Source organism: Benincasa hispida, chromosome 3 (assembly GCF_009727055.1).
Source record: "Benincasa hispida cultivar B227 chromosome 3, ASM972705v1, whole genome shotgun sequence".
NCBI lineage: Eukaryota > Viridiplantae > Streptophyta > Magnoliopsida > Cucurbitales > Cucurbitaceae > Benincasa > Benincasa hispida.
Window position 1 is genome coordinate 37972628 of NC_052351.1, and position 14624 is coordinate 37987251.

Below are 14624 nucleotides of genomic sequence, written 5' to 3' on the forward strand. Positions count from 1 at the left end.
TTTAACAAATTATTTAAATATGTTTTACCAAATGAAAAAACGATTAAGATTTTTTCCAAATGACTTTTTGACACAACGATTAAACGTAGCTTTAATTCTTAGAAACTAAAAAACGTTTAGTTTTTGTTTAAAGTTTGTTCATGTTATAAATAGATGTTATTTTAACCTTATTTTCACAAAAATATATTATGTTTTATGTTTAATATAATAAAATACATTTTTCATTTCAGTTATTCAAACCAAAAAACGGTGAACCTTTTTTCACCATAAATTATGTGTAATAATCATCATTTTATAATTTAAATTGTAATTCTGGAAAAAAAATCTAGGGGTGTTCATCTCACTAACATGAGTTGAGTTAAGTTGGTATAATATATCAACTCATTGTTTGGCCTGTCAACTTTAAATGTTGGAGTTGAATTAGTATATTTTACCAGCTAAACCCAACTCTCCCTTCTTCCATTGTTTTTAATGGCCCACCCATCGACCACTGTCACACTCTAGGAACTAACTCCGAGCTCCAACAACCATCTCCAATGAAAACTCCAGCGATCAACTCCGGACTCCGACGACAAAATCAGGCTCTGACAGCCACCTCCAACGACAGCTTCGGCGACCAATTCCGAGCTCCGACAACCTTCACGTGACCAACTTTGACAATTAATTTCGAGTTCCGACAACCACCTTCGATGACCCAACTTCGACGGTCAATTGCAGGCTTCGACAACAAACTCCGACAACCATCTTCATAGGCTCTGACAACTACCTTCAACTACAGACTACGACATAAATCACCTTCGATGACCACCTTTGAGCGAGCAACTCGGACGACCAACTCGGGGCTTCGGCAACTACCTCCTATGACAAACTCCGACAGTCAACTCTAATACCAACTTCATGCGATTAATTTTGGGCTCCGACAACTATCTCTAACTACGAACTCCGGCAAAAATCATCTTTTTGAATAATTTCAACGACCACATTCGTCTGACCAACTCCGAGCTTTGAAAGCTATCTCCGATGAAAAACTTCGACAACCAACTCCAATACCACCTTCATGCAACCAACAACCACCTTCGACTACAAACTCCAATGAAAATCATTTTCGATAATCAACTTCGACAACTACTTCCAATTATTATAAGATTGATGAATGTTAAAGTATGTTGTAAGGTTGTTGATTATATGAATAATTGTATTTTGTCTACATTAACTACAATATTCGTACATAAAAAATTGTAAAAAAAATATATTTTTATTTAATTAAATTCACATATCAAATGAGCCTTATGAATATTTAGACGAAAAGTATGTATGTAGTTGAAAAGTATACAATATATAACAAAAAAAATCACTAAAAAAATCGTAGAATATAGCAAATATTAGTGAAAAAATGAGATTTTTTCTGTGACGATCCTCCAAATTTAAAGGACTTGAGAGTAAAATTGTCAAATAAATGTTATGACATTCCATTAGTTGCTAAGATGATGGGGGAGATTTAATTAAAAAAAATTCATGATAGAATAAAAATATATAGTAATAACAGAAATAAGAAGAAAAAGAATAAGATGATAATGAAATTTATGGAGAAAAATTAGGAATCAAAAGTTTTGATTTCTCTTTGGTTTCTCATTTTATTTAACCATATTCATGCATGAAATGTAGTAGGTTCATTGTTGTTCATTGCCCAAAAAAGAAAGAAAGAAAAACAAAACTTTAAAAATTAAAAGGAAAAAAATTCCAATCAGTATTTTATTCAAACAAAAATAAGTAGAATTATCGAATAAAAAAGTTTCAAAACAAAAATAGTAATCATAAAGTAAATTATTTAGAGTTCAAAAAACTGCATCAAACATCCGAGACATATGAATTCAACTCTGCAACTCAAGCACGAACAGAGCAAATAACTCTGCACCCCAAACATAAACATATGAACTTCATACATCCTATCTCAATTCAACGTCCCAAATAGCCCCTTACCCTTACTCAATTATTTTATTTTGTATTAATATTATTTTTTAATAAAAAAAAAAGTTTTAATTGTTAGGGTTGATGCCCTAAATCTCGTAGGGTCCCATAGTTTGTAATGGTAACATACAAACATTTTGTTAATGTAATAAAATATGTGATGTTTTATTTTAAAAATTAGTTGCATTAACCACAAACCAATAAATTAACATCCAATGTTATCTTTGTAGCTTAAACATGTATGTAGAGATATCCAGGTGGATCATATTTAAGTGATAACCTAAATGATCAGTAATAGATGGACAAGGCTGGATGTCTTATCCTGGTGACACCACGAGTATGGTCTGCTTTGTAGACGTTATAATTGTTGTAAAGTGTTATAAATGATCCGATCCCAATCAATCATGCAGAAACGTGTGAGCATGGATATTCTATACAAATAAGTTTGTATAAGACCGGGCCACGAAAAGTTTAGTTTCATTATATAACGTTGTTTATAATAGAGACTTACATTTCACCAGGATGACTATAGGTAACATGACATGAATCGTGAGTGAGTTGTGAGCTCCTGTCTATGAAGACGGTCATTTAATCTGTATAGGTCAGAGTGGCCAGATCACCGACACAACAAACCTATCATTTTGGGGATACGTCTGATTGGGGAGTTGGGAATACAGCTACACAATAAGAAATTCACTCCTTCCCCAATGACGTGACAATAGATAAATTGCTCCTTTAAGGATTGATTCCAGAACTTGAACAATATGGCGCCACACCTTCTCCTGGCTCGATAAGGTTTGGTTATAGTTGGACTATGATTTATTGTTCATTAGAGGGATCAATGGTACTTAATGAGTTAGATGTAACTACATGTTATTTTAGCCTAGTTGTACTTGCGAGCAATTTGTGAAGGGTTATCGTACTGTTGATTGGTTATATCCAATGGATACATATACATAAATATATTTGTACTGCAGATAGTGCAGCTGTCGGTTTTTAGTGGAGTCCCCGACAGTTAATATATGATGAATAATTGAATTAAATGAGTTTAATTAATTATTCATGTACCGTTGGAGTTTTAAGCTATAGGTCCATGAGATCCCCTCTGTAGCTTAGCGTAAATTAATGAGAATGAATTTTTGGATTAATTTGAATTGTCAAAATTAATCGAGAGAGTTAATTATATGTGATATAATTAATTTAATCTAATTATATATATGCTATAATTGCTATAATGTATTTGATACAATATAATATAAAATTTATTTAAGAGGAAATAAATATTTGAACACGATTCAAATATTAACCATATGAATTTGATTCATTCAATTAAATTTAATATAAATGATATTTATATTAAATGTCACTGGTGAAATAATAGAAACTATAGGTTATATTATATTCGATACAATATATAATCTATAAGTTAGGTGTTATATTTGATATAACATATAGTTTAATATATATATATATATATATATTGTATGATAAGGTAGTTGTCATATAAATATATATTAAATTGATTTATGAAAATAATTATTTTATTTTATTTTATTTTAAAAATTTTTGTTGGGAGGGAGTTGTAAAACGTGTAGTGGGGAAAAAAAGGTGTAGTTCTTCTTTTTCCTTGTGTGGTTTTCACAAAAGACTGATACACAAAAAAGTTATGTGAGAATTGCTGAATATCATCTCTTCCTCTCAATATTCTCATAATCTCTCTCTTCTAAAATAGCCCGAGCCCACAAAATTCCAGGATTCTCATCAGAGAATACAGAGAAAACATTCGTGGTGGTGTCCTCTCGGACGGTTAAAGGGTTCAAGATTGTTCGTGATGAGTTTTGGAGAAGGAATATCGTGAAGAAAAGTTATTCAATGGTAAGGTTTCTTATACCCTTTTACTATTCTACAATTTATGTTTTAAAGCATGCTGCATTTTTCTTTTAAATGCATCATCTATATGTTCTTGCTATAAAATTTATGTTCGGTAAATTTTGGGTATTTGGTATGATCCCATACTTTTGCTCAAGGGTCTTCAATGGATACTTCATTAGTGTACTTTATAACTTTTAAAAAAATATTTCATTTGAATTTTTTTTCTCGAGATCGAAGTGTTACTAATTGAATTAACATATTTGATAATAATAATACACTCTACCAATTTCGAATAGTTTTCTAAAAAAAATTGAATAGTTTACTTTTTACAATTATGTTTTATCTATAAAATTGAGGAAAAGTTGTCATTTATGCCATGCGAACCTTTTTCCTATTAATTTTGATATGAACATATAATCAGAGCAAAATAGATAAGAAATTATGGCTAAAATTATATAGCAATTTAATAAATTATGTGAATACTACACCTTTTTATCTATTTTTTTTTCAAATGTATTATAATTAAAATGTGAGATAAGGGAATCAAACCTTGTATCTCGAGGTCGATAGTACGAGCACTATGTCAGTTAAGTTATGCTCTTATTGGTCATTTTATCTCCATATCTCTCCCAATCTTCTTCATTCTTACTTTTTTTTTCACTCACCTCAACCAACTTTCTCTTCTTTTAATCGATTATGCCTTCACTCATTTAGGAAAAAACTCACACATGAAAAATGAGAGGATAATGATTATATGACTAAATGAACAATAAGATTTTGAAAAATGGGGAAGATGAATGGTTTTGCTTTTAAAATTAAGAAAATTTTAAACGAATAAAATCAACTTATTTTTTTTAACTCCTCTATAATATCTATTTCTTCCAATTTTTTCTCAACTTCTCCCTCTATATCTTCCTCTTCCATGTTGTGCCTGCATTCTCTCTTCAACTGTTGAACTCGATATTGAAAACATGATAAAGGATTCCTTAAAAAATAAGTTGTATTGATTTTTTTTTTTTTTTTTTTTAAAGATGTTTGCCGCCAATATTTAGAATTATTTTTCTCTTCCCTATTGCCTCTTTATTCTCTCATCAATTGAATTCAATATATGAAGGATTTCTCGATTTGACAAAAAAAATGTATATAACAAAAATAAGCACCTACAACACTTTATTCGAAAAATGTTGCCAGCGAAAGCGCCAATGATTAGAATTATTTCCCTTTTCTCTATTGTCTCTTCATTCTCTCTTTAATGGTTGAATTCAATAGCACAAGAAGGGTTTGAAGAACACTTACACACATTAATGATGGTTACCTTTGTGAGATGGATTGCTCTAAAAAATTTTATCCCCTCCATATTGATTAAATACATGCACAAAGGTATTTATTGAAAGGATGTTTGTCGGAAACATGTCCCTAAGTAGGGTTTTGACATGTAATGAAAGGACCTTTATTCAAAAGGTCTCTTCATGATGTTTTGATATGTGAGTTTAAATAACTAACCATTTAAGTTAAAGATATATTAGGGATATAACTAAAAATGGGGGGCAAAATGGGAAGATAAAAATTCTCCCTATTTTGCCCCTTTTAGTATAGTATAGATTTGCAAATTTGGCCATAGCAAATGGCTATGAGTGGCTTGATTGAAAGTGGACTTTTTTTTAAAAATTTTTAAATCACATTCTATTTTATGTTTTTTTTTCTTGGTTTCAATTTATTTTTTAAAAAAAATTTTAAAAAACATTTTTTTTTAAAAAAAAAACAAAATCTATGTCTACTTACTTTCTAAAAACAATCAATCCTATGTCTACTTCCAAACCAACTTGCAATATGAAACTTTGAATATTTACCTAGTAAAAATCTTACCCGTGAGACAAATGAATACAACAAAAATGCTCATGTTTTTGCTAATGATTTACAGAAATTAATGATAAAGATGATTAAAACAACATATAAGACCAAAGTGAAAGTCTGAAGTACTATGTGTATTTAAATCTCTCAGGGTAACTGGCATTTAAGACGATGACAACCAAAAGGTATGCTGTTTGAATCTTTCTACCTCCTATTGCACTAAAAAAAAAAAATAGTATTAAAGCATCATTTGTTTCTTAAAAATGTAGATGACCAAAATCCTTAGATATCCAGAACTATAGATCTTCGACATTTTTAGATAATCATATTTATTTTATATGAATATTTTGTAGATATCTTAAAATATTTTGATAACTATTTTGTTTCGTATAATTTCTACTTAGAAATGTCTTAAGTTTACATAATGCTTCGAGAACGTCCTTATGACTATCTATTAATTTATAACTAATTTAATATAATTTGAACTTATATAACTTATATTTTTATCAATTTAAATTTCTTTTTAAATTAATACAATTTATATTATTTTTATAAGTTTTTTCCCTCAACAAACTAATATATCATAATTTTTTTTTATAAAATAAATTTTAATTTTAATATCTTGCTAACAAAATAGTAAGAACTATGACATAACGGAAAAAAAAAGGAAGGATAAAAAAGTAAAATGCAGATACCTTCAACTCGAAAATTTGAAAAATCCATGTTTTAGAAGGACACCCAAAACTGTTGAGATGCCCTTCGTGAGAATATCCTAGAATGCCCGAAAATCTCCAAATGTTAGGGCATTTTACAAGTAGTAATTCATATATCCACTCCATGAGAATTTGGGACCACAAAACAAATGGCCCATCGGGGTTTTCTTTAATTATAGTTTTACCATCCACATCTCAATTAGATACAAGTGGGATAACCAGGCAAATGACGAAAATTACAAAAGTACAATTGGATTAAAAACGGTGGTCAAGAACAAACACTAAGAGAAGTTCCCAAAACATGTAAACTCATCTTACGACGAAAAGACAATCAGCAGAAAGTGAAATCCAGTAAACAACAAAACTTGGAAGGATGAAGCAAAAGTTGCTAGCCTGAACCAAATTTAGGAGTGGGATAAAAGTAACAAACTGAAATAGGGCATTGCATATCACCATGCCATGCGTTTCAAATAAAAAAGAAGCTTAAGAACACCGAAACTCTTAATAATTTTACACTGAACAGAGACTCTACACTGGAGGAACCACTAATTTTAGACATAATTCAGAGTGAGTTATGTACACAACTAATTCACACACATATTGAACTCAATGAAATCCGCCTCTTGGCCCTTTGAAGTTACTCAAGAATGGTGCATCTTCAGCAGTGCTTGATAAAACTTATCGATAAATTGATCATCCTAACACATCAATATTACACAGGTCAGCCAGCACATCTCATGATTAAAATAGTTGCATTGGTCGTAATACTGCACATCTCATAATACATAAACTACTGGTCATAATACTGCTAAAAGATTTAGAAAGATACCTGAACAAGCATCAGAAGTGCATCGCGAACTTTGTCTCTGCTAATAACAGGCCCATCATTGAGAGCAGGAGCAGAACCAGGTGTAAGTGAAGGCGGTGGATTAGGTGGTGGAAATGGCTGGAGCATTGGTGTCCCATAAGGGCTTTGTAAATTAAGTGGAGGATGAAGGGTAGGCATAGGCATGGATGAGGGCAAAGAGGGCCTCATTGGTGCAGATGAGAAAGAAGGTGGTGGAAAGAAAGAAGAGGGCTTCACAAGATTAGTGACCTGATGACTAGCACTATTGTTTGGGTCAGGTGGTCCATACGGAGAGGTTAGCGTAGTTGAAGCTGCAATGGGAAAAGATGGCTGTGGAGCCAGCGCAGGAGCTGATACAACATTAGGAGCAAGCAAAGATGGAGGGTTTATAGCAGGAGCATGATAAGGCTGCCTTGAATCCGGTATATTTGGAGCATTGCTTCCAATATTCATAGCCGCCTGCAAAAATACCATCAATGTCAACCGAATGCCATTGGAAATAAAATAAACCACAATGAGCACTAACGAAAGCTCGGCAGAATGGAAAGGCATAACCACATAATAGCTGAATGTACAAGTTGCTTTGTAGATATTTCCCTGGTTTGTGAGAGAATCGGAGTCTTCCGAACATAAATTGTCGGCATAAGGCAAAAAAGGATTTCATTTCCATAAATGTTCTACATAAATTTATTAACCTCTTTTCTTGGTTGGGGGAAGGCGTATGGAATGAGAAAAATACAATTTTTACTTAGAGATGGAAGAAAGTACAAGAAAAGCAGCAAGGAGAGACGTAAATATTTAACAACACATTTAAAAGGGAAAAAACAATAGAATTATAATTATTAAGTTAATAAGTTTAGCCATACATTTTAGTAGGATACTACAAAAAAGGAACAATATAACAATAATTATTATTATTTTGTTTGCAAGCTTCTGTTGCTAAAAAAAACCCTAGAAGATAATTGGTTTTTTTTAATATCCGTGAGTGTCCAAGCTAACTTACGCGCACCTCAACCAATCTCACGATACAACCCACTTGACCCTACGAGATCTGGGTGTCAAGGAAATTTGTAGGAAATTAAATCTTAGGTAGGTGGTCACCATAGATTGAATCCATGACCTCTTAGCCCTTTATCAAGGCAATGTTCCCTTATTTACTATTAAGCCAACCCATGATGGTTCATAGAAGATAATTGTCTTATTTGCAATTGACTAACCTATGGAACAATTATGGAGTATCAAGAAAATGAAATTTAAATACGAATGAGAACGTTATATGAGTCTGGTCTCTCGCACTAATAAGACAAGCAATTCCAAAGCCAATTAATAGACGAGCTGATATATTTCTAGGTCTAGCAGATGAAAATCATCTCTTGATCAGTAAACTTATTTGTCACCATCATAACCATTTTACCCCTATTTTACCCCTGAAGTTCAATTATTGGAGAGATAGACATCTATGCCAAACAATACTTAAGTTCTGTTTCACAGTCGGAAGATTTTCACTCTGTAAAATAAAATTTCATCAGAATTTGGACTTCTTGCATTTTCTTTCTCATCCCTCATCCATTTTACTAAAAATGCGAGTTAGTTATGGCTTCCCAAAAACGCTTAATTTCTACAATATACAAACAAGGTTGGATAAGAAAGAGCTTACGGTAGCACAGGTTCCATAATATAAAGATAAAATATTAAGTCCATGAAAATGAAGCTAAAAACATTCCAACCAAAAAAAGTAACCCCCAAAAAAAAGAGGAAAAGACCAGAAAGACAAAGGTAGAGCACTAACACTAAAGAAGTTCACGAAGGATGGATCTTCAGGTGGATCAGTGACAGTAGAGGGCGGTGCTGAGGGCTCCAGTGGACCTTCAATCACTGACATTGTTGGCACTGCCTCGAGCTCCTCAAAATCACTGGGTAGGAAAATAAATACAAGAGAGTTACAAAAAAGTAGAAAATTAATTTATATGAAGAACTCAAAAATATCTACGGCAATCAGAAACACACTTGCCAACATGCAGATAGCTATATCCAACTTAGCAGTTAATGCACGACACTGCTTAACAACTTGATCAAAGAACAAAGAACTCCAAAACCAACAGGCCACCCTCCCTTTGGGAGCTTCAGTTCTTCAATTTAAAACTTGAGAACCCTTGAGGAGAATTTGGACTATGGTAGAGTTCAACACCTCCCTTTGCATGTTTGTAATCTAAAAGTCCAGTGGTTATCCTGTGTCACTTGTTCTCAACCATTGCACTTATTCTTTCTTTTTGTACTTAGCTGCATAGGCTCTTTTTGCATTCCTCTCTTACATTCTTTCATTTATCCTATTGAAGGCTTGGTTTAATTTGGAAGGAAAAAAATGCTTTCCAGTAATCCACATTCCAATCTCATAAGCAGGTAACATGATATGGCCCTTTTTTATGAGAAACATGATGTGGCTTCAATCAACCAAGATGCAATAACTCGTATACAAGTAAATGGCATGCAATAGTGTTGCCAAAAGGTAATTACTGTACAAATGACGAAACTAAAATGCTTCAATCTCATACAAAATTTGCCTAAAATTACTATAATAACATTATTGTTACCCCTTGCTTGAAGAAACTTTGGACTTCAAAGGAACCTTCGAGAATGCATTAAGTATCCTGCAAAATAAAAGGCACAAGTACACCTCAAGTAAGAAACCTATAAAATATCACTGTAAAATTTCTTGAAAATACAACGAAGGTCAAAGTTCTAATATTTTAACAAGAGAAGATCCATGCAAAAGGTGAAGAAGAGACTCAATATCCTAGCCTAACCATGACAAATGGAGGTGAGTATAATGAGCCATGAGGAAAAAAAGGTCTTGCCTAGGTAAAGTAAGTATGCAAAGGAAACCACAAAATGGTCCCNATAATATAGAACAACGTGATTAATAGGAGAGAATGTGTGTGGATGGATGGAGGGATAAGACATCGAGCACCATAATTCTTTTTCCTTAAGTTCCCTTGACCCATAGACACCATAACCCAATGAACTAGGTCCACCCATCCACCCTCATCCACAACAAAATCTCTCGTGATATATCAGCCAAGCTATCCATAAAGAAATGTTGAATACAGGCAACATGTCTTAAAGACTTTATTGAATTAGAGCTGTTCTCTTTCTCCTTCAGAAAAGTGAGGGGTTTTGCATCTTTGGTCTTCCTAAAAGTCAAGGGCTCAAAAAGATGAACGATTTTGGTTACAACTTGCAACTCTGAAAGGCACAAACAGTGAAATAGCCACCTGCCTACCAAACACAATGAACTAGTAGCCAACCTATCCAATTTAAGCCAAAAAAATTATAAGTGCAATGAGAGCCTTTGCGAGAATGATATTAAATCTCAACACCAACTAAATAACTTCAAGAATTTGATGAGGCAATAAGAGGCTAAGCTTGAAGGTCAACCGAGGCAAGAAGAGGCAAAGACAATTTTATGTTCAAAGCTATAACATTGATTATTAACAATGAACCAGCCTCATACATATTTTCAAGAACACCACCATAGCTCATAAAGTAATGCTCAAATACACAAATTTGCAGAAAGAGAATTTTATTTGGATGCCAATTAATAGATAGGGGTCTAAATATGCAAAACAGATTGCAAAAGGAAAACCCTTCTCTACTTTTTCATTCTTAGCAACTTAGCCGAGGAAGTTGGGCTAACATAAAGATGCTAGTTTTTTCGTTCTGGAGGTCCTCTCAAGTCATTGGATTGGGCTTCATAGTCAAGGAAGAATACTGTAGAGCAATGCTGGGAGATCCCTCCTCTGCACATGCTTTATTTGAACCAAAAAAAAAAAATATGTTTTCCAACAGCGGATGTAAGGACTTCTGTAATCATGTTGGATATCTTACAATGTACAGCACATATCCTTTAGTTGGAGTGCTTAACTCAAAGCTTCATGTACTACACCACCCACTTAATTCTTAGATTGGAGAATTTTCTGACAATTTTCTCTTTCTGTCAGGAGCTGCTTTTATCTCCCCGACTTTTTTTTCTATTCCTTCCCTTTCATGGAAAGTTTCATTTCCTCTAAAAAAAATAAAGATCATAACAGTGGTCTAATTGATAAAATTTTCACAAAACCCAAACTTCATATGCTAGTTTCATGACGATAACCATGGTCAAACTAACAAGATATCAATGAATAAAAAAGGTATCACACCTGCTGAAGAGGTTTGCAACATCCTCGCATTCCCGTGGATTGTAAAACCAAATGCCATTAACTTCTTGAGCAGCATTCCGGTACAATAAATAAGGAGCTTGCACTTCATACTCAAAATCCCCAAGTAGATTCTCCACTAGATTATCTGGATAAAATAAATAGAGATATCAAAAGCTAAGGTTTGAACAAACAATAGTTCAATATAATGCTATCTATATTGATCGTGAGTAATTTCAACAAAATTAGAAGTTCAAATCTTGTTGAGAACCAAATGGATAATGCAGTTTACAACATCCAATAAGTGATTTTCACTTACTAGCTTGCCTATTAAAATTTCAAGTTGCATTTACACAAATACCACTACCACTTTTCCCTACTATGAAAAGATAGAAAATTTGATATAAGCTCGATCTTTGATCATTCTTAATTCCCATGTTAATAAATGTGCTGATCTCAAAATCTGCTGTAAGTTATTTGTGGCCAGCACAATGATTCTGACATGTTTTGGAATTCATAGTACGATGTTACAAGAGTTCTAAAAATTCACCATGTTTAGCAATTAGCTCTATAGGATATAATGTCGATATTGAGAAGATAGTTTTTCTTTTCTTTTTTTTTTTTTTTTGCTAATTGAGTAAGCATTGCACTCCCTAAAGTTATCAATAATGGCATTACTAACCTGTGTTCCGTCGATTCATCACAATGAATTGGAACCGAGGTTGAGCATTCCTAAAAACAATAAGACACTTATATTAAAATTAGGGAATTCAAAAGATCTCTTAAGGCCAAACAACGACAAACAAACATGTACCCAGAAATTTAAAATTATTAAGAGAGAGAGATAAAAAGAAAAGTAATGGAAAACCTCTTCACTACGAAAAGGGATCCTTCTACATCCTTGCGACTCTGCAACCATAAAAAACGAGATTAAGAAACATAAGAATATTAGAAAACAACCAGATGAACCATTTAACATTAACTTAGGAGAGATTACAGGATAGGAATGAAATTACTAACTAGATTTCATTCACCCAAACAGATCGATTAGGAATTAGAAACATAGATCTTAAATTCCACCACCCAACATTTACGCTATGAATAAAAACCCGAACGACAACAAAATAGCAAGTTTTAAGACTAACCCATTGATTGGTCTCGATATTAAACTCATAGAATGTCACATGCGCTGCGGTGATTAAAATCTCTTCAATGAAAGGATCTATTCTCTGCAACACAGTAAGATTAAGCATTTTGGTGCTCTGCTGATCGAGATTCGGCATCAATTTTCCGGATTGAGTCATCTTCAACCGACAGAGGAGACTTTCGTTATCTTAAACCCTTGGATTTCTTCGCTCCTGAAACTTTCTCTGCCCTTTTCGTTTTTTTTTTTTTTTCCCGGGAAAGTGATGGCTGTTAAAGAGAGAACGAGACCGACCGGCTTGGAGGTTTAATCCGATGAAGATGGAAAGTGGGCGGCTGAATTATAGATCGTCAATTCTCTCAATTTCCAGTTCTCAACATCAACAATTTCAACACTCTTTTTCTTCGTCTGTATCTTTTATCTCAATTTTTCAATTAAAAGATTTTGGACTTTGCTTATTTTTCTGTCCAAATTAGGTTTTTCTTCCATCTTCTTTATTATTTTTTTTTATTTTAATAAAAGCAAAACCCTACATATTACCCAAATTTTGTATTGTTTGTCTTAATTTTCAGATATTTTTTTAAAAAAGGAAATTAGGCATTGCCTAATATATATATATATATATATATATTTAGCTTTTCAAACACTACATATCTTCATAATATTATCAATCACGATAAAATTTTTATTTAAACGTGTAATTTCTTAGTTTGTTTATATCTTAACCAATTAAATTATATTTAGATTGAACATGATAATATGTTTGTTTTTTTTTTTATTATAAATAATTCATATATGTTGGTGAATATTTCTTCTAACATTTAACATTTAATATATGTGTATACATTTAACGTTATAATTTTCTTTTTCTTTTTAACAAAATTATTAAAGAAAAATTTTATAGTTCATACTCTAAATTTCCCTCTCACTGTTTTTTTCCCCTTTTCGAGAAAATTTCCCCTTTCATGGTTTATGGGGTTTCAATTTTACTCTTCATTTTTTTAAAAAAAGAATTTTACTTCGAGCCCTTCAAAATTTAGATATTTTATTAATGACGTTGAATTTTGGATTGATGAATCCAAAGTAGTTTTATCTTTTTAGAGTTCTAGTTTTACTTTATTAATCGATCAGCAATAAATTTATATATTGTCTGACTTCTCATGCTCTTAATTCTACTACCTCGTCTATTTGGGTTGTTACTTTTCTCTCCTCAAGAGAGATGAGTTTGCGACTTACCTTTGGTTGCATTGATTTATTGATTTTTTTAGTATAGTATGGGAGGGAGATTCGAACAATAGATCTCTTGGTTATTATTGAACTATGTTTACTTTGGTAATTTATGGATTATTTTCTCAAAATTATCATACAAGTGTTTACCCAACAAAAATTGTCACATAGATACCTTGCTCAACGATGAGAATGTGGACAACAAATCATCAATATTACTAAGATGAGACTCATTATTAATTTCACCCCATTTTTACCAAGTATAATTTAATTAAATTAAAAATTTAAAGTTAAAATGGTTGAGCATGATAAAAAAAAAAAAAAAAAAAGAATTGATATGATTATATATCAACTTTAGAAGCATTATACTTTTTCTACAAGGAATATTTAAGCTCATAATTTTTAAAAAACTATTTTCATCTATGTAATTTTTTTATGTTGTCGTCTCATGTTTAAAACCTTTCAAAATTTAGAGACTATAAAAATTGTTTTTAAGATTATGTTTTACTTTTGAAATTTGTTTAGATTCAAATGTGTTTTCAAGAAAATGAAAATTATATCAAAATAAATTTAGAAAAAAGTAAATATATTAAAAACAAATATATATTTATATACACTTTGGATATGTTTTAGTTTTACCTATGACTTTATTTGGACAGATCTATTCTGTAGTTGTACCGATCTACTTCAAGTTACATCCTTTATTTGATTTATATTATAATAGAAAATTGCTAAAACTATAATAATAATAATAATAATGATAATAATATATATTGAAATTAGTATAGGTTATAACTTATAGTATATTT

At 31.9% G+C, this 14624-nt stretch overlaps 1 protein-coding gene across 1 annotated transcript; it reads right to left on the bottom strand.

The window, feature by feature from the left end:
• Positions 1 to 6693: 6693 nt before the first annotated feature.
• LOC120074186 (mRNA-decapping enzyme-like protein) lies at positions 6694 to 13041 on the bottom strand. Its single transcript, XM_039027230.1, has 8 exons — positions 12590 to 13041; positions 12313 to 12353; positions 12127 to 12176; positions 11448 to 11592; positions 9843 to 9899; positions 9041 to 9164; positions 7234 to 7710; positions 6694 to 7102 (listed from the first exon to the last, which is right to left on the bottom strand). The coding sequence occupies exons 1-8, from the start codon at positions 12746 to 12748 to the stop codon at positions 7046 to 7048; spliced, it is 1110 nt and encodes a 369-aa protein (XP_038883158.1). The 5' UTR covers positions 12749 to 13041; the 3' UTR covers positions 6694 to 7045.
• Positions 13042 to 14624: the final 1583 nt, after the last annotated feature.

Bases quoted from the DNA above. Each gene is read 5' to 3' on its own strand.
- LOC120074186 (XM_039027230.1), bottom strand. From the start codon at position 12,748: ATGACTCAATCCGGAAAATTGATGCCGAATCTCGATCAGCAGAGCACC. The intron at 7,711-9,040 runs GTTAGTGCTCTA...GTATTTTTGCAG, and splicing joins CCTTCGTGAACTTCTTTAGT to GCGGCTATGAATATTGGAAG. The intron at 7,103-7,233 runs GTATCTTTCTAA...TTGATGTGTTAG, and splicing joins CACTTCTGATGCTTGTTCAG to GATGATCAATTTATCGATAA.